At 46.1% G+C, this 23,396-nt stretch overlaps 1 protein-coding gene across 19 annotated transcripts in view; it reads left to right on the forward strand.

Moving 5' to 3' along the window:
* Positions 1-23,396, forward strand: part of TENM3 (teneurin transmembrane protein 3) — a 1,270,502-nt gene that overhangs the window by 1,237,564 nt on the left and 9,542 nt on the right. For all 19 annotated transcript variants that reach the window (XM_019422144.2, XM_019422148.2, XM_019422152.2 and 16 more), the window contains 3 exons: positions 12,842-13,017; positions 14,304-14,539; positions 21,855-22,151. In XM_019422144.2, the coding sequence (XP_019277689.1) occupies positions 12,842-13,017; positions 14,304-14,539; positions 21,855-22,151 (709 nt within the window). The remainder of the gene's footprint in view (positions 1-12,841; positions 13,018-14,303; positions 14,540-21,854; positions 22,152-23,396) is intronic.

Genomic DNA, 23,396 nt, shown 5'->3' on the forward strand with positions numbered 1-23,396 from the left:
GTAACTCAGCTTTGAAATCTTTGAGTTAGACTAATATGCTTCATGAACTGAGTAACTACCTATTACCGATTGAATAAGCCATCTCGTCCAAGACCTCCTCTCACATTGACTTGGCAGGCAGTACAAAGGACATCCGACTAGCTAATGGGGTCCCTTGTGTGAGGACAGTGTGATAAGACTCGTTACTCCCTTCGCTTAGTATTAGGGACCGTTTCATGCTGGTCTTTGTACCATTTGAAAACAATTACCACATGTTAGGAGTCCTTAGCTAGAATAATTTCAGGGTGGCCAAAAAAGATCTCACCGGCTAGTTCAGACCCAAAGTGAAACTACAGTTCTTACAGGCGAATGCACACAAAAGCAAATCCGGTATATTGAATGGGGCGATAGAATAAATGATTTGATAGTTGATGGCATTTTACAGTTCTCTGCTTGCTTACCCCCATAAAATACAAACTGTTTGACCATATCTTTCTGAAGCTCTTCTGTCTGGCTAAAGAAGAGGTTTTTTAAAATTTTTTTTTAATTTTTTTTTTTAACGTTTATTTATTTTTGAGACCGAGAGAGACAGAGCATGAACGGGGGAGGGTCAGAGAGAGGGAGACACAGAATCTGAAACAGGCTCCAGGCTCTGAGCTGTCAGCACAGAGCCCGACGCGGGGCTCGAACTCACGGACCGTGACATCATGACCTGAGTCGAAGTCAGCCACTTAACCGACTGAGCCACCCAGGCGCCCCGAGAAGAGGTTTTTTAGAAAAAAAAATGCTATGAGTTCTAACTGATATGAACAGACACACCACCAGGCTGGTGGCAGTTTTTCTGTCTTGGGACTGTGGGTATTTAGAGCTTTATATTTGTGGAGCTGACTCTACGATCTTTTGTGAGCTATATTCAGATTTACAGAGTAAATAAACGGGTTTCAGCTTTTCCACATTTATGTAGGTATCTATGGGTCTCTAGCTTCTCATTTGGGTGTTTTATTGTCCCTCATTCAAGCTTAGCAATTTCAGAATGAGCTTCTGAACCATTTCTTTATAATGAACTTAACTCTGTGCCCGTGGCAAACCCATGACTCCCACTGACATCAGTTGGGATACTCGGGGACAATGTCAAAGAGAGGGTCTCAGAGGAGGAAAGACAGGCAGTGTAAAGAGGGTCTGTGCTACAGACCCAAACCAGTGCACAGAAAGTGCAGGTAATTTGGGAAACTCAGTGACAGTGACTCCAAATGAGAAGCGACGTGTCCATTCCCGGTGACACTGAATCGTCTCAATAGCCTGACATCTGTGTGCCATGTTGTGTTCTCCTTATGTGTGTTTTACTGCAGCCGCCTGTGATGCCAGGAAAACGGTGCAGGCATCTTCCACGGGACAAAACTAAGAGGAGAAATAGGCTTTGTGCTGATAGGCAGCTGACATCCGAGCCTGAAAACTCAAACACCGAAGCCATGTTTTGTTGCCTTGTTTTGTTTTGTCTGCCAAAAATGGCGTTAGAAACTTACTTTTTTTCTTTTAGTTTTTCTCTTAACTCCAGTTAGTTAACACACAGTGTGATAATTAGTTTCAGGCGTACCATACAGTGACTCAATGCTTCCGGACATCCCCCGGTGCTCATCGTGACAAGTGCCTCCTGAATCCCCATCACCTGTTGCCCCCATCCCGACCACACCACCCACCTCCCGTCTGGTCACCACCAGCGTGTCCTCTTCTTACCGCCTTCATGGAGGAGAGCATCTGAGACATTAAGAATGATTTTTAAGTGATTTTTATCTGCGGGATCACTTAAAATCATGGGGAAAAGCTGCGGTTGATTTCCGTTTTTGCGATTTTGTTTAGTTGTTTAATGATTTTGCTTTAAATTTTTAACCAGAATGTGTATTCCCAGAGACATTAGTGAAAACAAAACAAAACAAAAGGGTGTGGACAATTGAATAAAGTGGCCCTTGTATATTTCAGACATTAACCTGACAGATTCTACTAAGATTCTACTTTTATTCCTACTTGATTTAATCCAATTTTCTTCCACAGTCTAGTTTTAAGATATAGTTAGTCCTGTCTAGATTTGAAAGGGGAAAGGGAAATGGAGAAATTGTATGTGATTCATATCACTTGAAAAAAAAATCCAGAAAAAATAAAAACAGGTTTTCTCATTATATCTCGGTATAAAATGTAAAATTTTATAAAATGTAAAATTCCTCAGATTTTTCTCAGTATAATTTACATTGTATCAATAGTCGTGAGGCTACATTAACCCCCTCAGTGGGTTCCATTTAGCACATTAATGTTCTAGATGTGCTGAATGGCTCCATAATGGTTCAACAGTGAGTAAATGTAGCTTTCAAAAGTGTTGAGTTCCCTCCTTAAACTAATTATGTGACTGTCTAAATCTGATAGCTTCATATCTGCACACATCCACAACTCCTCTTACACAGTGATTATCCAATGATTTACTCTAAGACTGAGTTACAGCCGCCAACCACTTTTAAAGGCTCATTTGATCACAGGACGAGCGATTGCACACCGACAACCAGTGACAGGGAACTTCGTGTTTTTTAACAAGCACAGAACTGAAGATCCCCGGTTGGGTATTTTCCAGAGACTATCCTGTATCTCTGGCTCGTCCATGACATCAAAATTAAATCAGCTTTAGCAGCCCTCACTCTTCGCTACCCTCGTGCCCCAGCCTCCCAGAGAAAGCCCCTTGCCTATATTCCAGGGTTCTGGAATATTTTCGGAATGTCTTGAGGCTGGAGTGCAGAACTAATGTGGGGAACTGTCTCCCGGGTAGGGGAAGGCAGTGTGCGAAGAAGATGAGATGATTGGGGTACCATCCCCATACTTCAGCTCACCCCAGCTGCCCTAACCCTGCCATCCATCACTACACACACACACTTCCAAACAGACTTCTCAGACCTAGGTTCATCCCACAGTTTGGTAAATCTGCAGTTCGTAAAGTAAGACCTCCCCCCTTCAAAAAAAAAAAAAAAAATATATATATATATATATACACATATGTATATGTATATATATAAAATACACACACACACACACACACACACACATATATACTGTGAGAATTGTTAATGTAAAGGAAATACCACTTCTAGTCTCTGGCTAAAAGCTAGGTTTTGTTCTGTTTAAACCTATTTTAAGAATTGAAGTCTTCTATAGGTTAAGATTTTTTTTTTCCCGTCTCTGGGAAAATGAAAAGTGGTATATAAAATTTTATGAAAATGTTAATGAAAAGTGGTGTATAAAAAGCAAAAATGGAAAAAAAAAACTTGTAGTTTGTCTGAAAGAATAGTTACTTTTTAAGTACTTAATAAATAGAAGGCAAGCATCAGTTAGCAGGAAGACTTGATTCTGTTTCCACCTCTAGGAAAGGAAAGAAGAAAGAACCAAATTCTAGTAAAGGCAAGGAAAGGCCACCCCAAGAGACTGGAAGAAAAGTTCTTTACTCACAGATGATGTTTTGAAACTGGGTTAGAGTCAGAGTAACAAAAGAGATTCTGATTACAAGAGCATTCCAATCTGGGGGAGCAAAACGGCTAAGTGTCCAGAAGCAGACAACTCCCACGAGAATCAAGAAATAGGATGACCGGATCTTAAAATTCGAAGTCCTAGGGGCACCTGCTTGGCTCAGGGGGTCAAGCATCCGACTCTTGATCTCTGCACTGTCAGCGCAGAGCCTTGGCATGGGGCTCAAGCCCACGAACTGCGAGATCGTGACCTGAGCTGAAGACGGACGCTTACCCGACTGAGCCAAATCGATGTTGCCACGATCGCCCGGCATTCGTTTGTTCGCTGGGCACCGTGCATTCAGCGGGAACGCAGCGTGGGCCGGGCACCAGCGTTGCACGCCCGGAGGGTGCAGAGCGGAAAGGCACGTTGGCCCCTCGCAAGGAGCTCAGGGTCCCCGGAGGGAGACAGAGAAGGGGTCGCTGTAAGGGTGTTGAGCGCAAAGGTGGAGTGTCAGCCGCCCTGTGAGAATACAGAAGAGGACCATCCCCATCAGCTTGGGGACTGGGGACAGGCATAAGGCAAGAAGCAGCCCCCCGAGGGGGGGGGCACACTTAAGCTTCATCTTGAAGATTATGAATGAAAGCTAGCAAGAAGAGCTGGAGTGTTCTAGGCCAGAGAAAGCATGCATTCAGGAGCAATCGGGTGTGCCTGGGGGCTCTGTCGGGTAAGCGTCCGACTTCGGCTCAGGTCACGATCTCGCAGTGTGTGAGTTCGAGCCCCGCGTCAGGCCCTGTGCTGACAGCTCAGAGCCTTAAGCCTGCTTCGGGTTCTGTATCTCCCTCTCTCTCTGTCCCTCCCCGACTCATGCTCTCTCCCTCTTTCTCTTTCAAAAATAAGTATTTAAATACGTAATTTAAAAAAATAAATAAATAAAAGGAAAAGAAACAAATGAAGTCCTGAACCAAGGCTGGGCACAGAACATACAGGGAAGGGGGCTGACTCACCATTAGGAAATGAAACAGAGTTGGGTGACTGAATGCAAGGGGAGAGGGAGAAAGGGCCCCCGACTGAGCTGACTGGGTGGTAGGGCAACGCCGGGAAGAAGCAGGCCGTAGACAAGCGGTGAGTTCAGATCTGGAATTTCGAGGTGCGGTCTACAGCACGTGGTCCAAACACCTGCTCAGCACCGGGAGAAGCGAATTCTGGAGACGAGACGCGGGCACGGGCGTCCTGGGAAGAGCTGAAGGAAGTCACACGGGAAAGGAAGGTAGAAAGTCTGGTTATGAGGGGGCAGAGCGTGTGAGCGTGCAGATTTACAGACTCGATTTCCCTCGGCTTGGTGCCTCCGTTAATCCTTCGGGGTCCACTTTCCACCACGAGACGCTCTTCCCTGAGATCTTGGAAACCTTCAAAGCTGAGCCTCCCCCTCATGCATCCCAACCCTTTCTTTCGCCCTCCTGCTCCTGAACGACCCAAGTGGGACCATTCCTCTGCTTTCCCTAACTCCTCGCTCGCGTGATCCTCGTTTTCTCTCAAAGCTTGTGAGTAGACGGCATGTTAGTCTGCGTATTGTTTCATCCTAGATTCTGGATCGGTCCAGTGCAGCTCTTGTGCTTCCTTCGGAGTCTTTTCTGTTCACCTCCGTTTTCCAAGTTGTTGATGCCTCCTGGGTCCCTCCTGCCGCCGTCTTCCCATTGTCCCTGTGCTGTCTCTCCTGGGGGGCAGCGGAGGCTGCCTGGAAAGGCGCAGGACTTTGGAAACGAAAACTCTGTGTTCCCACACTGATTCTGTCCCATACTCCGAGCTGTGCGACTTTGGGTAAGTCCCAGCACCCCTCCACAGGCGCCCTCCCCTGTGACGTGAAAGGCTTCTTAAAAATCCAAACATCCCCTCTGTTCCAAAAACTCTCTGATTCCGAAATGTCCCCCCAGCTTTTCACAGGGGCCCCTTCGAGGCTTATTCGGAAAGGAACATTTCAGAAGTTACCGGATCTCCTTTGCCACAATCCTGAGGCACGCTGCGTTGCCATCACCCTTGGTATCTTGTGGGTCACGCTGGTGTTAGCGATGGCAACGTGTAATAATAAGTAAACTTTTATCTTCCCAAATGGGCTCCCTGCTGGTTTTTTAGCCTGTCCCAACCGGCCACGCGTCTCCTTGTCATGCAAGACGCTGCCCTTTCCACAGTGGGCATCTGTGTTCGGCGGAACAAGTACCAAAACACAGAGGAGGACAAAAGACAAGCATGGGTTTGTCATCTGAACACTGCCAAGCGCCGTGGAATAGTAGACCCGGGAGGATGAGGGCAGGCACAGTTCTTTCTTACAGATTCTCTGAAGCCCAAATTTCCCTTGGCATCAGCTATCTAGCAAGCCAAGACCTGCCCACGACCTGTTATCTAAACAAATGAGTTCTCCTTATATCAGCCTTCCTCAGTCAATAAATCTTTCAAACCCCAACTAATTCTGGAATGTCCTGACTTGGATGCCTTGGTCCCCTGGGGGAGGAATTTCACAGCTGGGCGTTATCTCCCTGTCGCTTGTCCCTGATGTGGCCATGGCTGTGTAAGGAAAGAGGCCCTGGGTCACTTTTCTTGAATTCGATCTTTGAAACTTTCGCCCCGTCTGTGACCGTCGATCGCTAGGCTCCACGTTCGAAGAGAGGGCTGGACCAGAGGGGTGAGGAAGGAAAGACCCAGCAGGTCTCCGCCTCTCTGAACTCGCTATCCGGGATGTTAGAACGAGAGCATAGTGGCTTGAGTTCACGGACTGCCGCCTTTTCTGGTTTTATGCAGCCAAGCACTGGTCCGAATTGGTCCCCATCAGCAAGAGCTGTGAGTGAGATTAAACAGCTGCAAAGAAATTTAAGTAAGTGTCAGCCACCTCCCCACCCCCATGCAGTTGTCACCCCTGCTCATCAAGATCCTCTTAGCACGCGAGACAAAAATCATGTAAATTAATACTTTCTTGTGTCTGTCTTCTTTTGCATCTTCCCTGTCATTTTTGGCAATATGTAGGTAGCCGTCAACTCAGTCCCAGACAGGCCCATGATTTTGGAGTTGGCTGATTGCCCTGCCTTCCTTGGTGATGGAAACCTTTTACATTTTCTATCCAGAACCTGATTTTTGAGGATTTCTTAATGGATAATATTGCTATTGAATTCAAAGAAATTATGATCTATCTGTGAGATCATTGTTAGAACACATCGACCTCAGGTGCCTTTCTAGAATAGGTAAATGCAAATTCTTCTGATATCAGTGTTACTCGTCACAGCCTTGCGGTCACGATTCCCAGTCAGTCCACCATTAGAAGCTTAAATCAGGCTCTGCTCCGCTGTTCCCGCGGTTTGCGCACGCCCTTCGTCGGGAACGAGGATCCAGGAACGATTTGTGCGCGCCTTTGGTTACGATGGGGTTAGTAATTTTGTTCTACTTTACTACAATGACAGATGAGAGGTTGTTTCACATCAGCATTGTGGGGAAAAAAGCATTGCCGTAACAGAGGGCGAGATTGAGGGGAATTGTTTGGGGTTTGCTGGCTGTTAAACCATGGAAGGAAATCTGAACCTAAGGAACCCCAGTGGTTGGAAGAGAACATTCTCCCTCTGTATTGGGGCGGGGGGGGGGGGAATTGGGGAGAAAGGCAGGTTAGGTAAGTCCTTTACTGTGATGCAAGCCTGGAAACTTAGTGCCCTCACTAAGCAGCTCTCACAGTAAGCTTATTCTGGGATGGCCCGGGGAACATGGGGGGTGGGGGCAGTCAGGACTCCACTTGAACATTTATCCCACCCAGGGGTCTCCAGAATATAACGAAACCAGCATTTCCTGCTGTCTTACCTTCTCAGAGCAGGCTGAGTTTGGGCTGGAGAAACCAGTCAGTACAGAGCATACATTTAGTAGCTTCACTCTCCTATAGGTGAAGAGAATAATGGTTTGAGAGCGGGGAATAGCCAGCATTATCTGAGTAAAGACATAAGTTTGTCTCCTTTTTGAGACAGACCCACTGCCACGCTGGATTATAAACCCAAAATCAGCCTAAGGGGTAAAGAACAGACCACATCACGTTCACTTCTCCGGAGTGATCATTGCTTCTCCTCTCTGGTTTGCTTGCTTCTCTAAAGCCCTACTCTAATTTAACAGGATTTTTCTCAAAAAAAACAAAAAAAACAAAAAAAAAAACAAGAAACAAAAAACAAAAGATCATCTTTAAAACAAACATTGGATTAAAGAGGCCATCTTATGGGAAAACACCGAAGATCACAGATAATCCTGTTGTTGAGTTTTAAAGAAAGTTTTTGAGAACTGCACATTGTTTCCGCTTGAATAAATTTGCAATATCAATAGTCTGTTGACATTGTATTGGTAACAGTCTGACTCAGGCAATTTTTCCCTCCGTGGAGGAACCACAGAAGATAAGTAGGCAGGGAAGTATTCTCCTAGTGGTGTTTCAGAAGCTTAATCTGGTGTCAGTGAATATGGCAGGAGGCGGGAAGGTGAGGTTTTACATCTAGGGTGGCTGTGGGGATGGGCACAGGGATCGGAGAGACCAGGAAGGAAGAATGAAGAGGGAGGACCTCCATGAGGGGGAGGGAGGAAATTTCACGTCCGGATGAAGCCGGCATTTCAGCTGAGAAGGGCTGAGACTCTGACTCTCTGGGGCATTCGTCCATAAGCCCACTTAAAAAGAGATTTAAAACTTAAAAAGAGATTTAAAAATACACCACAAAGGCTAAAACAGCAAGTCTAGGCAAAAATGCACTCAAAATTAAAGACGAACAAATAGATAAACATCAAATAAGGGCATCCCATCAGTGAAAGAGCACAAGGTCACGGAGAGCCCGAGGGAGTTTGTCTTTTCCAGGGAGAGTCCTTTATGAAGAGGGTCAATTGGGAGCCAAAAGAATGTGCTGTGTTATGAATTTGAAGCTGTGAGGCTAAGACCAGATGAGTGAACGGAGAGCATGAAGTTGATGTTCTATTCAAATTCCCTAGAGCCTATTGCATTGTAAATTCAAAGGGCTAATAAAAGAAAGCTACATCTCAGATATACGAGCTGGGCAGGCCTGGTTCACCACCAAGGCCAAGCAATATTAAATAGAGCTACGGACTTGCACAGAAGCAGAGATGATGTCCGGAGGCATGTATGTGATGGGAAGGCCCCTTTTAGTACGTGGGGTCAGTGCATCTCAGAGGACAATTGGACATTTGGTGGTGCGTTGTGTCCTCTCTCTTGCGGAGGGAAAGAAGGGCTCACCTGCCGTTTCTGAAAGTACCTGGAAGTCCATGACTGCTTCTTTTCTCTCGTTCCCTTACCCACAGTCCCCTGGTAACCTTCCTGTCTCTTGCCCGTCTTGTTTTCATTTCTCTTGACATAGGTGCCAGTCTGTGAAAATGTTTTCACTGACCCACGCTGAAATTAAAAATAAATAAATAAACGACGCGGAGATTTTTTTTTTTTTTTCCCCACAAAACTTTACTTCTTCCTTTTAAACAGCTGACCCTCACACTGAAGTTAGGTCCTTTGTCCCTTGGGTTTCTTTAAGTGGCCTTCCTTTATGAGATGACAGAAGGTAACAGGTAATAGTTTTTTAGACAAGAAATCTACGCTGGTCCCTCATTTTATTCCCCCTGCAACATCGGGGAAGTCTGGGAAGTGCTCCCCACGAGCCCTGTGACCTTCGCCCCTGGGCTCTTCCAGTCCTGCCATCACGTTGGCCCGATGAAAGCCTCGCTTTCCTGTACCTTCTCCAGCTCCCACAGACTCGGGATGAAGCCCACCCAGGGGGCTAACAGTGGGCCCTCCCTGGACGCTCTTCTGCTCACAGCCCCCCGCCCCCTGCACTCCTCCCCACCCGCCCTCCCTGTCACCAGTCACCAGTGCTGCCTTATCTGCGTGTCCAAGCCATGCATCTCTTTCACGGCCGGGCTCAGGTCCCACCTTGATGTCTCCTACCCACAAAGGTTACTTGTAGCTTCATTTTCCTGTGTGACCTTCCCGTGTCACGGCAGCATGACCTTGTCTCCTCCTCCCGCACTCGGGGCGCTCTGGCCGCCCGTACCCCTCACGTGGCTGCCTGTCGTTAGGTTTTCACATGCATGTCCTCTGTCCCCAACCAGACGTCATATGCCCTTTCGTGCCCGCAGTTCCCCAGCCTTGTAGCCTGCACGGAAAGCTTGTTCAGAAACGGCGGCGTGACCGCTTAGGCGGAACCTCTGAGCAGCTGTCTCGTGCAAGCATGTCCCCCTACCTGCGCCTTAACGTCGATCTAGCCACTGCTCCGAAGGCACAAATTTAGAACTTCCAGGACTCAAGTGGGAATCCGGGCCGCTAAGATCCCAGCTTCACCCTGTGCCATTCTGACTCTCCTACCCACAAAGGTTACCTGTAGCTTCATTTTCCAAAGAGCCAAAGGCTGACAGGTTAGAGTCTCGACGTGCAGCACCCCATGGTCTACGGTGATGCACACAAAATGCCTTCCCAGCACGACGTGGAGCGTGTGGTAAGCCAGCGAAAGAGCAGAGGCAAAGGTTGGGGAAATGCTTTCTGCGGGAGAAAGGTGGCGTTCCCGCTTAGGTTGAAGGGAGCTCGGAAACATCAACCAGCAAACGGGCAGAAAGGGCAGGCGAGTGACAGCAGCGAGAAGGAATCGGCAAAGTGTCTGCGGGGTGGCGTCATCCGTGTAAAGCTATAGTTTGCCACTTTCCGGCAGGCTCTGTGATTTACAGGAGGGGTCATGGGCCTGGGGTCCCGGTGCATGGAGGCATCCCTTGGGCCCAGTCATTGGATGCCATGAGAGCCTGAGGGAGTCACCTGAGCACATCGTCTTTTCCTTTTTCCATCTGTACAGTGGGAGGGAGGTGGGTGCCGTGCTGAATTTTCTCTCATGTAGGGGCATTCAGACGGAAGTCGATTTCTTAAAAACACAATAGCGAGTGAGAACTAAAGAGATGCAAGAATTATGTCCAGGTTATGATCAGACCTTGGGCTGGGTTTTGTCAGTAATTCTGTATAAGTAAAGCCAGGCCTTCCTTGCTCGTTTCTTCAAGAGCAATCGTTTCTTTTAAAAAGCAACGACAGCCATAAGCCACGTTGGGTTTCTTTCATTGACGTCTTCATCTGCCAGGGGCATTTCGGATGGTGGGGAGGGGAAGGGGTCTGCTTTTTGTTGATTTCAGCTCTGCCTTTTATGGGTCCAAACAATGACCGCGCTTAACGGCACATTTTCTTTCTCTTTGCTTCTCGGGCGCTTGCTTGTCTCTCCTGAGTGCCCATGCGTGCCGCTGGCTAAGTAGCATGGCAAATTGTCAGATCAGGTCAGACATCCCCTCCGCCAGACTGATGCTGTCCCCACTAGATGAATGGAATCACCTCATCGTCTCTCTCCCATTCCTTCTTCCCTTCCTGTCTCTACCGTGGCATTGCCCTTGCTCCCATCTTCTCTACTTCTGTTACCTAGAATCTTCTCAGATGCCAACCACAGTTTTCAAAGCCACTTTTTTACCCTCTAAACCCCCCTATCCTTTTATTCCAAAGTATCACCTAAATATGTTCTTCTACCCCTTATTCCCTGTTGCCCATATTCACACCGGTTATCGGGATCGTCTCCTCCCCTGGGAACTTCTGTCTTCTGCTAAGAAGATTCTTTCTCTACTGTTCTGCATCTGGGCTCATTGTAACTGGGATATGGTGCAGGTCTCCATTGCCGCTTAGAGCTTTTCTTTTTTTTTTTAATTTTTTTTTTAACGTTTATTTATTTTTGAGACAGAGAGAGACAGAGCATGAATGGGGGAGGGTCAGAGAGAGAGGGAGACACAGAATCTGAAGCAGGCTCCAGGCTCTGAGCTGTCAGCACAGAGCCCGACGCGGGGCTCGAACTCACATACCGCGAGATCGTGACCTGAGCCGAAGTCGGACGCTTAACCGACTGAGCCACCCAGGCGCCCCGATTAGAGCTTTTCTTAACAAAGCAGCCTTAGCACCCATCTGAAATCCAGGCTTACGTGTGTTGTTATCCCACGGAAGTTCCTCGTTTTCCATCTGGAATTTGCTATTTTTTCTTTCTTCAAACCACATTGTCATTTTTTTAATTTTCTCTGGTGCTGCCACAAAGTGCAAAGTCACCGCAAAATCAGTTCTTTGGTGAAATGTTGTATCTACGATGCATATTTATGATTATAGGACAGCGTTTTAATAATATATCCTGGGGCACCTGGGTGGTTCAGTCAGGTAAGCATCCAACTCTTGACCTCAGCTCAGGTCTTGATCCCAGGGTTATGCGTTCGAACTCTGTGTTAGACTCTGCACTGGGCCTGAAGCCTACTTAAAAAATAATAATAAAAATAAAATACGTCCTAACATTTTAGTTATAAGTTCCTCTTCTACTTCCATGCTAAAAAAGTATGTAATAAAAAAGAAAATAATCATTGAATGTCAGGAAATATTACATCTCAGTTCAGTAGACATAATAAGTCATCATTTGAGAACTCACCCCTTGCTACAGTGTCAGTACAGATGAGATAGATTATCACCACTCCTGCCAACACTTAAGTCTGAAACTTACCATTATAATATTTTTTTTTTAGTGTTTATTTATTTTTAGAGAGAGACACAGAGCGTGAGCAGGGGAGAGGCAGAGTGAGACGGAGACACAGAATCTGAAGCAGGCTCCAGGCTCTGAGCTGTCAGCACAGAGCCCGATGCGGGGCTCGAACTCACGGACCTCGAGATTACGACCTGAGCCAAAGTCGGTTGCCTAACCGACTGAGCCACCCAGGCGCCCCGCCCCACCCCCCCCCCAAAAACTTACCATTATAAAGAGTGTCAACACTGAGGAATAGGAAAGTTTTTTTAAAAGGCTTTATTTTCTCAGTTTGTTGAAGGCGTCACAAGATACGAAAAGAATATTTCTACATAGGCACATACATACATGTATGATTACTGTTGCACAAAGTTTTATACGTTCATATGGCTCTGCTGTAGGGGGCATAAATGAGTAAAACTTTAACACCTGATGTAACGGCGAATTAAATCCATGTTGTAGAAAATATGGAGAATACTAAGGCATTTAATATCAGTAAACACGTTCCCTTTGAAACAGCAAATTAGACGTGCAGGAGGATTTTGGTCACACTTCAAAGAATAATATGCTGAGGTGGAGAGTTATTCTGTTTACTCTTGCTCTCACCGGCGAGGTTTTTCTGTGTTAAACAGGCTTTTGACTACTTCAAAGCACGTTTGAAGTCCTCACTCTGCACAGCTCATGCAGAAAGACAAATATGCTCCCAAATTTGTGCAGCTGAAAACTGCTGCACCCTCTATTTACAAGTAAGAAGAACCTGCGGTTTGCTAGTTTAATACCGAGTTGATGCCTCTTTTATTTAGCTATGACAGCGAAGGTCGCCTGACCAATGTTACCTTTCCAACGGGAGTGGTCACAAACCTCCATGGAGACATGGACAAGGCCATCACGGTGGACATTGAGTCATCCAGCCGCGAAGAAGATGTCAGCATCACCTCAAACCTGTCTTCAATCGACTCCTTCTACACCATGGTTCAAGGTAAGCACGAAAGCATAAGTTTAAGCTGATAATCTTAAATGCCACTAGCACCCCCTGAGAACGTGGCGACCCCATTTGCTAAGATGAGACAGAAAAGGGAAGGTGAAAACATAAACCTCTAGAAGTAAGCTGAAATCGTCCATCGTCTACCGGTAGTGTTTATTTCGTGAAACATACATACGTTAGATCAGCCAGTGTCCACTCCCACTTCCAAACCCACCTTCATTCCAACCTTTCACGGGCATCATCAGACCCGTTTCGAGTCACTTTCTCCGTGACCTTCTGCGGTCTTCGGGAGGGCGTCCTCTTCACGGCCAAGTAAGTACAGCCGCTTGAGACAGAACCCCTTCTGAATCTGCACACCTTGTGGCCTTTCAGTCCACATATGATGGGATCACTGGACATTTGATACCGAATTTTCACCGCCCACTTATGTATTATCTGGACTTTATTATTTTTTTTTTCATTCAGTCCATAGACATATGTATCCAGCATATTCATGATGGGACCGCCTGCCATATTCCTTTTTGACATAATCTTGGAAAAGCCTGTTTGCGATGACACTTGCAGTTGTGAGGTCATGGCCCTAAGCCTAATTACTAAATCTGAGTTAAACTTCTTTGACTCGTTATTTCTACCAGTTCTCTCAAGTAATCTCTGCCGTCGTCGAAAATTCATACTGCTCGAATTCCTTTCTTCCCCCAATGATTCTATATTATTCAAAAAGTTTAAATCGAGGCAGAAGGCTATAATCTAAGAGGCATTTTTATACAAAAGATAAGATGGCTCCCTTTTTTACAAGTCCGTTTTGGGGGAACATCACCTCATTTTTTTTACATACAAGGTGTAGACGTGAGATCTCTTCGAAAGATCTTTAGTACAGGATAGATGGGTTTAGGGGAGGGGAGTCTTCTGAGACCCTGGCAGTCACACCCTGGCTAAAAGAGCACAGAGGTGGCTCTTTCCAGAACGTCCACTGCACATCTGTGGAGACTCAGCCCTCACTTCTTTTGTCAGGCAAATGAGAAAAAGAAATCTAAAGTGGCGAAGGACTTTAAATTCCCCTGAAGTCTGCCTTTAGTATGCAGCCGGTTCTGCTCCAGCAGGAAATGCCAGAAATCAACGTTGTTTCGATACGTTCTAAAAGGACGTCATTGAGTACTTTTTATTTCCTGACAAGCCGAGTTCGGTCAGCATTTGAGAAGTGTGGAACCCTTCTGACTGCACAGCCAACCGAGTGTTGAGTCCAGACTTACAGTTCATGTTTTCCGCTCCTTGTTCTTCAGATCAGTTACGCAACAGCTACCAGATCGGGTACGACGGCTCCCTTCGAATCATCTACGCCAGCGGCCTGGATTCGCACTACCAGACGGAGCCGCATGTCCTGGCCGGCACGGCGAACCCCACGGTTGCCAAGAGAAACATGAGCCTTCCTGGAGAAAACGGGCAAAATTTGGTGGAGTGGAGGTTCCGAAAAGAGCAAGCCCAAGGAAGAGTCAACGTCTTTGGTCGAAAGCTTAGGGTAAGCCGGTGTCGGACGGCAGGTGACGGGGCCGAGCCGTCCCAGAGGGTGCCAGCGGTCACCCTCCCCAGTCCAGGCCTGCCCTTGGCGCAGGGCCTTCCCCGAGAGCACCAGGTCTCTCCAACCGCCACGCCATTAGATCATTCGTAATAAAAGCCAGCTCTTTGAGAAAAGCTTTTCTTCTCCAGATAGCCATGATTAAAAATCAGTTCTTCCCTGGGGTGCCCCGGGGGGCTCAGTCGGTTCAGCGTCCGACTCACGATTTCGGCTCAGGTCATGATCTCACAGTTCATGGGCTTGAGCCCCACATCGGGCTCTGTGCTGACAGCTCGGAGTCTGGAGCCTGCTTCGGATGCTGTGTCTCCCCCTCTCTCCGCCCCTCTTCTGCTCACACTCTGTCTGTCTCTGCAAAATAAATAAACGTTAAAAAAATTTTAAAAAGAAAGAAAGAAATGGACTGGCCATTGAAAGATGGATCCTTTCTTTGCATCCTCAGCATTTTTAAAGTGTAGTTGGGATGCATGGGAGAATATCAATGACAGATCCTGACTGCTGCCTCCTCACTATTGATTTGTATTGTTTTTATAAGAAACGCAACGATACTTCTGATTATGCTAGTGTAATTGATCTGTGCAGAATGTTCTCTGCATTGCCTTGTTGGGTGTTGTTTTTTTGTTTTGTTTTTTTCCCTCCCTCTCACATCATGGGCCAAATATAACTAGAAAGCAAGCTGTGATTTATGTCAGCTATTTGCTAGAGACAACACAGATTAGGTACTAAAACACAGGTTACAAGAAACCTCCTTCAGACCACTATAAACTGAACCTGATTCATCCTTTCTATTAGCAAACAGATTTTAGTTGATCAGATCAATGTAGAGAACTATTCCTAAAATTATTTCCCCTTGCCATTAAAAAAAAAAAAAAAGTACTTAAAAAAAATCAAGGAGAGAGAACACAACATGAAGCATAACCAATAATGTCCTTTTTTTTCCTGCACCAAAAATGGCTAAATTATTATATATATTATAACAGGCCAGCATTATATACCTTGACAGTCCTTCCGAGTAAGAAACAGCTAATGCATGCTGTCTCTGGCTCTTTGCAAGACATGGAAATGAAGTAGAAAAGAATCAGTAGATCAAACACAGACTGTATCCAACTTACAGGTTATGTTCTGATTCCACTTCAATTTCAAGGCAGGTGTTGGGGACGCTCAATCCGTGGTCTCCTGGAGCCAGTGCTGTGCGCTCCCACCTGACCCACATCCAGGCCGTGGGAGCCAGGATGCCCCAGCTCCGAGCCCCCCGGTTCAGCAGCTCTGGCAGGCAGGAGCTAGGGGAGGCCAGAGAGAGGCTTGCTCAGTGGGAGAAGTGAGGAGAAAAAGCGAGAGAACACTAGAAGGGAAGAGCAAGGTTAGAGTGGAAGGTAAAGTGACAGGCAAGAAAACCAGCTCCAGGCTTGCTTTGATCACGTCCGCAGGGTCGGTCTGTGACCCAAGGACACGGTAGCTCCCGCCTTTGCCTCCACTGAACTGAGGAATCAGTAGCAGCTGGCACCCCTGTGTGCTGTGCCCCCCTCCACTTCTTCCCAGGCCCCCTGCTGCCTTGGGCCATTGCAGCCTGGAAGCAAGTTCACAGGCCTTATCTTATCCAGCTGTATCCCTATAATGGACATGATGTCCCTGGACACGTGTGCACGTGCGTGCACACACACACACAGACACACACACACAGTCCCACCTGTTCTCAGACACAGGACTTCCTTCACCAAAAGATACAAACATGCTGCTCCCATTTATTGCTCTCCATTCCGCATACCAAGAGATGACAGAGCGCCGACTAGAATTCAAAAAACGTGCGTTCCAGGTCAGGCTCCACTTTTTTGTTAATGACGAGCCTTATGGGGAAATCATAACATCTCTCAGACTTCATTTGCCTCGTGTATACCATGATATCCGTGTCAGGATATAAGTAAGTTAACATTATCTAGATAATATTGTAGCATTGTGACGCTATAACAGACATTATATATGTTATAGATATTGACCTTATAGCACAGACCATGCATACAGTGTTATATACCCTGGATACAGATAAGGGATAAATACCATTTACCCTGCCCTGCCTCCATTTCACACAGTTGTTACAGAATCAAATGAGATAATGTGCGAAAATACTTTACAACTAAATAAAAGGCATGATTATATATCCCCTACCCCTAACCTGGAGAACCTCTACCGCATATGCAGACATTGGGCATTTATACCCACACGGCGGGTGAGTAAGAAAGAGCCATTTCGCACCCTGGTTAGGAAAACAGAACAAAAGAAGGAAGAGTGTGAGAAATACTTTGCCCAGGAACTGACCACATAACATGTTGCCTTCTCTTCTTGGAGACAAGCTATGTCTAAGTGTATCCTCTGTTCCTTTGTAACATGGCTCTTCTAGGCATGAAAAGAAATTTAGGAAGAGTAGAGGAAATCCTGTCTTACGTCTCTGGTTCTCTGCCTGATTCAAAATGAAGCAAATACTTTCTCCGGGGGAAGAAAAGAGAGTGCGCGCAGGCATGGGTGTTGGTTTCTTCTAAACAGCGGAACCACAGTGTCTTGGCAAGATATTTCAGAGAATATGCTATTCAGAGTGGCCTGTTCAGTCACACTGGAAGGAGATTTCCAGCTGATACATGTGATTGCTCTCCTCGAGACAATGCCGCGATCACAAGGGAGGGTTTCTTACTTTCAAGATAAGATTGGATGTGCCAGCTCTGACTGCTAATTCCATTCCTCTGTGGTTCTGAGGGGGAAATTCTGGGGAGAAAGTGATGATCTGAAAATCTGGTTTAAGGACTGGATGTGGAGTCTGCCCGAGAACATCTCCTCTCTTACCTTCCGTTATTTCCTAGCAGAAACTTCCTTTCATTTCTTAAGGTATATGCCTGCATTCAACCAAGTGCCTGACACAGAGTGGGCGCTCAAATATTTATTTGATGAATGAATGAGGAGAAGCCAGCCTTATAATACAGATTATTTCTCTGCATCCAGATCTAAGAGAGAAGCTATATGAATAGTACATCCTTGCAAATGTTTGACTGCTATAAACAAACCTAACTCTAAGTAGATTACATAGATATAATAGATATAACACCAGATATTGTAGTTAAAAAAGTTTTTTTTTATTAAGCAAGGAGTAGAAAAGGAAAATAAGAAACCAGCAACATTTAAAGCATGTTCTATGAAACATGCATTAAGGCGTAAGGGAAATACAGTAGGAAATAACAAGCAAATGAAATCGAGGGATGTGAAAAAGCATTGCAAAATCAAGATTAGACATTTCCATGGCTTGCTTTGTTTGTGGCCAAGTTAAAAATAAAAAAGACACAGGCATAAAAATTGCCTGTCTCTCTCTTATCATGTTGCTGGACACTGGAACCAGCGTTTAATCAGTTATAAAAAAAAACAACAAACAAAAAACCTGCTATGGCATTCTGAAAAGAAAATCCATCTTCTAAACTTGCCCAGAATTCAGATGCTTTAAAGGAGAAGAATTAGTGAATCGTTTCAGAAGGAAATCCTCCAAATTTGAAAGGTGAAAGGGTGTTTAAAGGCACACGTAAATACGATAGCGTGCTTCGATCTTCCTCTGCGCGTCACGTTAGCGTGCTATGCTGTTTCTCACTTGGAGCCCAGGGGCGCAGCCTTCGATGGGATTGTGCAGTGCGGTTAGCACTGGCTGACGTGCAGAGACACAAGACGATCTGCAGCCAGTTGATGTTCCAGCAGCGACACAAGGGAGCCGTGATGTTGTCACCAAGTATCCTGGGTAATGAGCCAGCCCTCCCTCGCTTCCCTCCATAACATTCCAGATACGTGAACATAATCCGATTGTGCTTTGTGTCTGTAAACATAAAGACAGTGTGTAACGCCTTTACGCCTTGGTTTTCCAAGCGTTCTACGGGGAAGATGATAACTACCCCCCCTTCCCAATATCAAAGGGACGCTGTGATTCATTATAGTCGTGCTGGACATGATCTTCGAAAATGAGGAATTTTCCGTGCTTACTTGAAAGAAATGCTATAGAGCACAAAGGACTTCGTGGTGATCTCTTATCCAAACACGACATTTGGATTCATTTTTATGTAGCTGGAGGGATGGTAATGATCTGATCTAAGGGTTTTCATCTTAGATGAACTATTCAATTTAAATTGATATTTTTTTATATTAAAACTATTAGAAGGCCACTGGGGCATGGAACAGTGCTGGTCCTTTATGATTGTCAAAAAAAAAAAAAAAGAAAAAAAAGGTTGGAAAGTTGCCATCATTTCAAAAAGGTATAGTTAAAGTAGGACCGTGTCCTAGAACGGAAATGTCCCTTGACTTCTGCCCTTTGTTTATAATACTGGAAGGAGAAAGTCTGGGCGTGTATGGAAAGAACAGAGAAGACAAAAGATCTGTTAGTATCTTTGGAAATTTTACATACTGAATAACAACGACTTGTGCCTGGAAACAGTAAGGGTGGTTAAAACCTTGGCCTGTGCTGGGAATGTTGGGGAAAACACACCCCATTCTAATTTTTCCCCCACTGCTTCAGCTAGAGGACGCAAGAAGGGCATTGCATATACAGTGGTCATCTGGACAGAAAGGAAAATGTAAACTTTTACCCAGATGTTCAGTCTCACAGTGCTTCTAGATGTTTCCATATGGTGACATGTTCCATATGGTGGCACACACAATGGCTACTGTAATGACACCCACTCGCCCGTCACCCGGGTGCTCTGGCACTGCGTAGCCCTGTCCACAAACCAGAGAAACGAGTCAAGTGCCATAGAAGGGGTGCAGGCGGTGAAAAGGCGGGCTCCGGGCCTCTCCCTGCCCGTCTCCCTTTAGTACCCAGGCCTTCTTAGCAGGCCTGCCGTGCAGATTGCTCCCACTCTAACCAGAGGCGACGCCGCAGAGATAAAGGGTGGTTAAGGCAGGCAATAAAGAATTGAAATACAAATTAAAATGAATACAAAAATACAAACAGATGGGGCAATCCTGTGGGCAGCACAGTCCGTGGGAACTACACAGTCAGGCTCACATGGCTGTTGGCAGCCTGGAATAACCCAAGGAAGGAGAAGAGAGGGAAAATCTAAACATTCAGCATTGTTTTTTGTTTTGTTTTGCCTTTTCCCTTTTAAATCACAATCGGAGAAATACAAGAACCAGAGGAAACCGTTCAAATTGTGCAAAACCTCTTCCTAAGGCATCAATAATTTTGTGCAAATAGCAGCTGAAGGCTGGATTCTGCCAGTTCAGTATTGAGTCAATTTGATAGCAAATCAAATCCTCCTACAGGCTTTAAAATACGTATTTGTGAATATTAGCTAGCAGCTTCTCTCCGAGGTCCGCAAAGCATTCTGCACACCCAAGCTCGTGAGGTTTCACAAAATTCACGTGAGGCAGGGACTGACATGCAGACGTGTCCACATGGGAAAGCCCAGAAAGCCTTTCGCTGGCTGGCCAGTCAGAATCCAATCAGGGTCATTGACAGAAGCCTAAAGCCTCTCATGCAAGCGCTTCCCAGATGGACGAACAGCTTCAGAGAGGCGAAAGCCCAGAGTCACGCTGCCTCTAGACCCTGTCAGGTATGGAGATCAAGCCTCTAGACTCCTGGGTTCCTCTCCCCAGCTCCCCACCCCACACACACCTGACACACCTATGGCAGAGCAGGCTATTTCCCCCACCGCAGCTGGATCTGAAAGGATTGAACCGGAAAATGAAGATGTCCTGATTTCCGTCCGGGGTTCTACCCTTTCTCAGTGTCCGCGAATCACCTGTCTGGGTGCTTTTGTGCCCCCAGCATCACTTCACCTGTTAAGCACGAACTTCTGAGTAGTTTATATCTTTACTTCTCTGTACCTGTCCACGGACTTTACAATACTCCCCTTGAACCACTGACTGGAAAATTTTAAGCCTAAAGAGTACTTTTTCATGGGGCTTGAGTGTCAATGATAGACTGCACAAATTAGTTTTATCCCAGATTTTACATAATATACATGTGTATTACATGTGCACATACACATATATGTTCACATATATGGAAGTGTGGATGTGGTGTGCGTGCATATGTGTGCGTAACCGATCAGTGGCAGCTGTCCGTTTTGAAAGTCCTAGCTAAGACATGTTCGTGTAAGAGTAAGCTTTTCCCATTTAATTTTTTAACAATCCAGTAGTCAATCCACGTTCTGGTAGGTACAAGCTATCACCTCCCCAAAGCTTCTATCTTGCTGTAGAAAATCCATTTTTAAAGTGGATTTTAATGTTTATTTTTGAGAGAGAGAGACAGAGAGAGACAGAGTGCAGGCAGCGGAGGCGCAGAGAGAGGGAGACACAGAATCCGAAGCAGGCTCTGGGCTCTGTCCTGCCAGACGTGGGGCTTGAACTCGTGGAACTGTGAGATCATGGCCTGAGCCGAAGTCGGACGCTTAACCGACTGAGCCACCCGGGGGGCCCCGTTAAGGTAGAGTTTAACCGAGGCCACATTTCCATTGCCGGAACGAATGCTGGATTGTATGTGCCTTGGATCACAGACAGTAATAGCCAAATGTAGTCAAAGATTGTGGACATCGCACAGAGCCACAGAGAGGCCCCATTACGACAACATGGTGCTAGATTTATAAACTTACCACAAGACTCAGACCGTGTAGATGCGGGAGCAGAGCATCAGAAGTCCCTGCCAGTTAACCAGATGTTATCAAAGGGAAAGGCATTCTAAAAACTTGTGACATTTCAGCACCGGGCCAAAAGCAATGATCATGTTTGTAACCTCCTGCTATTGAAACTCATTAATAATTTACAGTAATGGGGGTTCCAACTTCTACTTAACCTGTTCTTCAAAGGGCCGGAGTCACATTTACCACTTTTATTTAATGTAGCCATGATTATTCTACTAAGCAATTATTTTCCAGGGTCTTATGGAGGGAGGGGCCTTGAGTAATTTACAGTGATTTACCAGCTTCATATCTTCTGGGCAAACGTTAAAGCAAATACGTTTTGGTATTTTTTCTTATCGGTTGTACTTTAAGTTTACAACATTTAATTGAAAAGGTTTTGAACAAACGCCAGGCTGTCTTTCTGCTTAATGAAACCTTTTAAAAGAGCTGTTAATCTACTGCCTTGCACTTGTACCCAAGAAGTTGCTAAATTAATTTACTGACAAAAGAGAATCCATCATCATAAATGGTGTTTAAACAATAGTGGGGGACTCTGAAGAGTAATAAGGGACTAGCGTTGCAATAGCATGATGTATGTGATCGTGCTGTTTGTGTTGTAACAGGTTAATGGCAGAAACCTCCTTTCCGTTGACTTTGATCGAACAACAAAGACAGAAAAGATCTATGATGACCACCGTAAATTCCTGCTGAGGATCGCCTACGACACGTCGGGACACCCAACTCTGTGGTTGCCCAGCAGCAAGCTGATGGCCGTCAACGTCACCTACTCATCCACTGGTCAAATTGCCAGCGTCCAGCGGGGAACCACTAGCGAGAAAGTGGATTATGACGGCCAGGGGAGGATCGTGTCTCGGGTCTTCGCTGACGGCAAAACGTGGAGTTACACCTACTTAGAAAAGGTACGCCTGTGCCGTGAGAGTCAAGAGGGAAGCGATGATTAGTAGTTCTCAGCGATCACCCAGGGCTCTGCGGGGGAGAAAAACGGTGGCATGTGACTGAGCTCCATTTGTTATTCTAAGTATCAACATGTAAATCACACTGGTACCACAGTGATGAATTTCTGCATTAGCAAAGTAGTTTTTCCTTAGTTACGTTCTACTACCTGAGACCCTTTTAAGTGATTTATGCCGCAAACAAACAAGCAATCACACTGTCCACCTGCCAAGTTTATACATCGACAACATCCACAAATGAGACCTTGAGCATGGAAGTCATTTGTAAATAATCTCCGTGCTAGCTCTTTCATTTAGGAAAGAGCCTTACGTTAACACAGTTGAAGCTGTCACTTTTGTGTTGTTGCTGGCAGAGCATCAACATAGCCATAAAAAGCACGTAGATCCTATTTATGCATTATTAACCAAAAGAGGCTGTTTTTTTAGAAAGCCACGTTTCAGGTGCTCTGTGGCGTCTGTCATTTCTTCTGCATATCCAGGGCGTAAGCATCCTATCTTAAGACTTTCGTCCGTTCTTCAGCTCCAGGCACAACACCAAAAATGATTTAAGGTTCTCCACGCGCCAGATGCCGAGTCGCAGTCTGAGAGGTGTGGGGCCAGTGACTGTGGTCCAGAGGGATGAAAGCGAAAGTAAAAGAACAGGGAACCGGCCACCTCCCTGCAATTCCCTTCTTAAAAAACATAATCCACCAGAGAGCGCGTTCGCGGAGGGTTTCATTTGCCTTTGAGACAAACCTTAGCGCTGGGAAATGGTCCCGTTTTGCGTTCCAATACCTATCACGCCCCCGAGCATGCAGCAGCCTAAGTTAGAAACTCAACGCTTCATGGTGACCGCCTCCAGCCTGATGCGCGTGGCACACAGTGACCTGTCGCGTCCGAGACTCACGTCCGTGCCATCGCTGTGCTCCCCTTACGTGGTCCTGTTCACTAGAGGTGCTCTACACCACTCCTCAGTCCAAACCTTAACCCCGCCGCATGGGAGCCATCCCGTCTGCTTCTAGACAGCGGAGAGACGCAGGCCACCCTTCCAGAGAACCAGTGTCGGGTTCAGAGGTCACCACCACATACGCCTCCCAGCTTCGGAATCCTTCCAGCCAGGACCCTACTTGCCAGTCAGTCTGTTGTCTCACAGACCTGCTTATCTGCTCTCCTTCGAAGAGACTCACCCTTGAGACAATGGACCGTGCCCGT

Source organism: Panthera pardus, unplaced genomic scaffold, assembly GCF_024362965.1.
Source record: "Panthera pardus isolate Hobbes unplaced genomic scaffold, ASM2436296v1 HiC_scaffold_13, whole genome shotgun sequence".
In the NCBI taxonomy this organism is placed as follows: domain Eukaryota; kingdom Metazoa; phylum Chordata; class Mammalia; order Carnivora; family Felidae; genus Panthera; species Panthera pardus.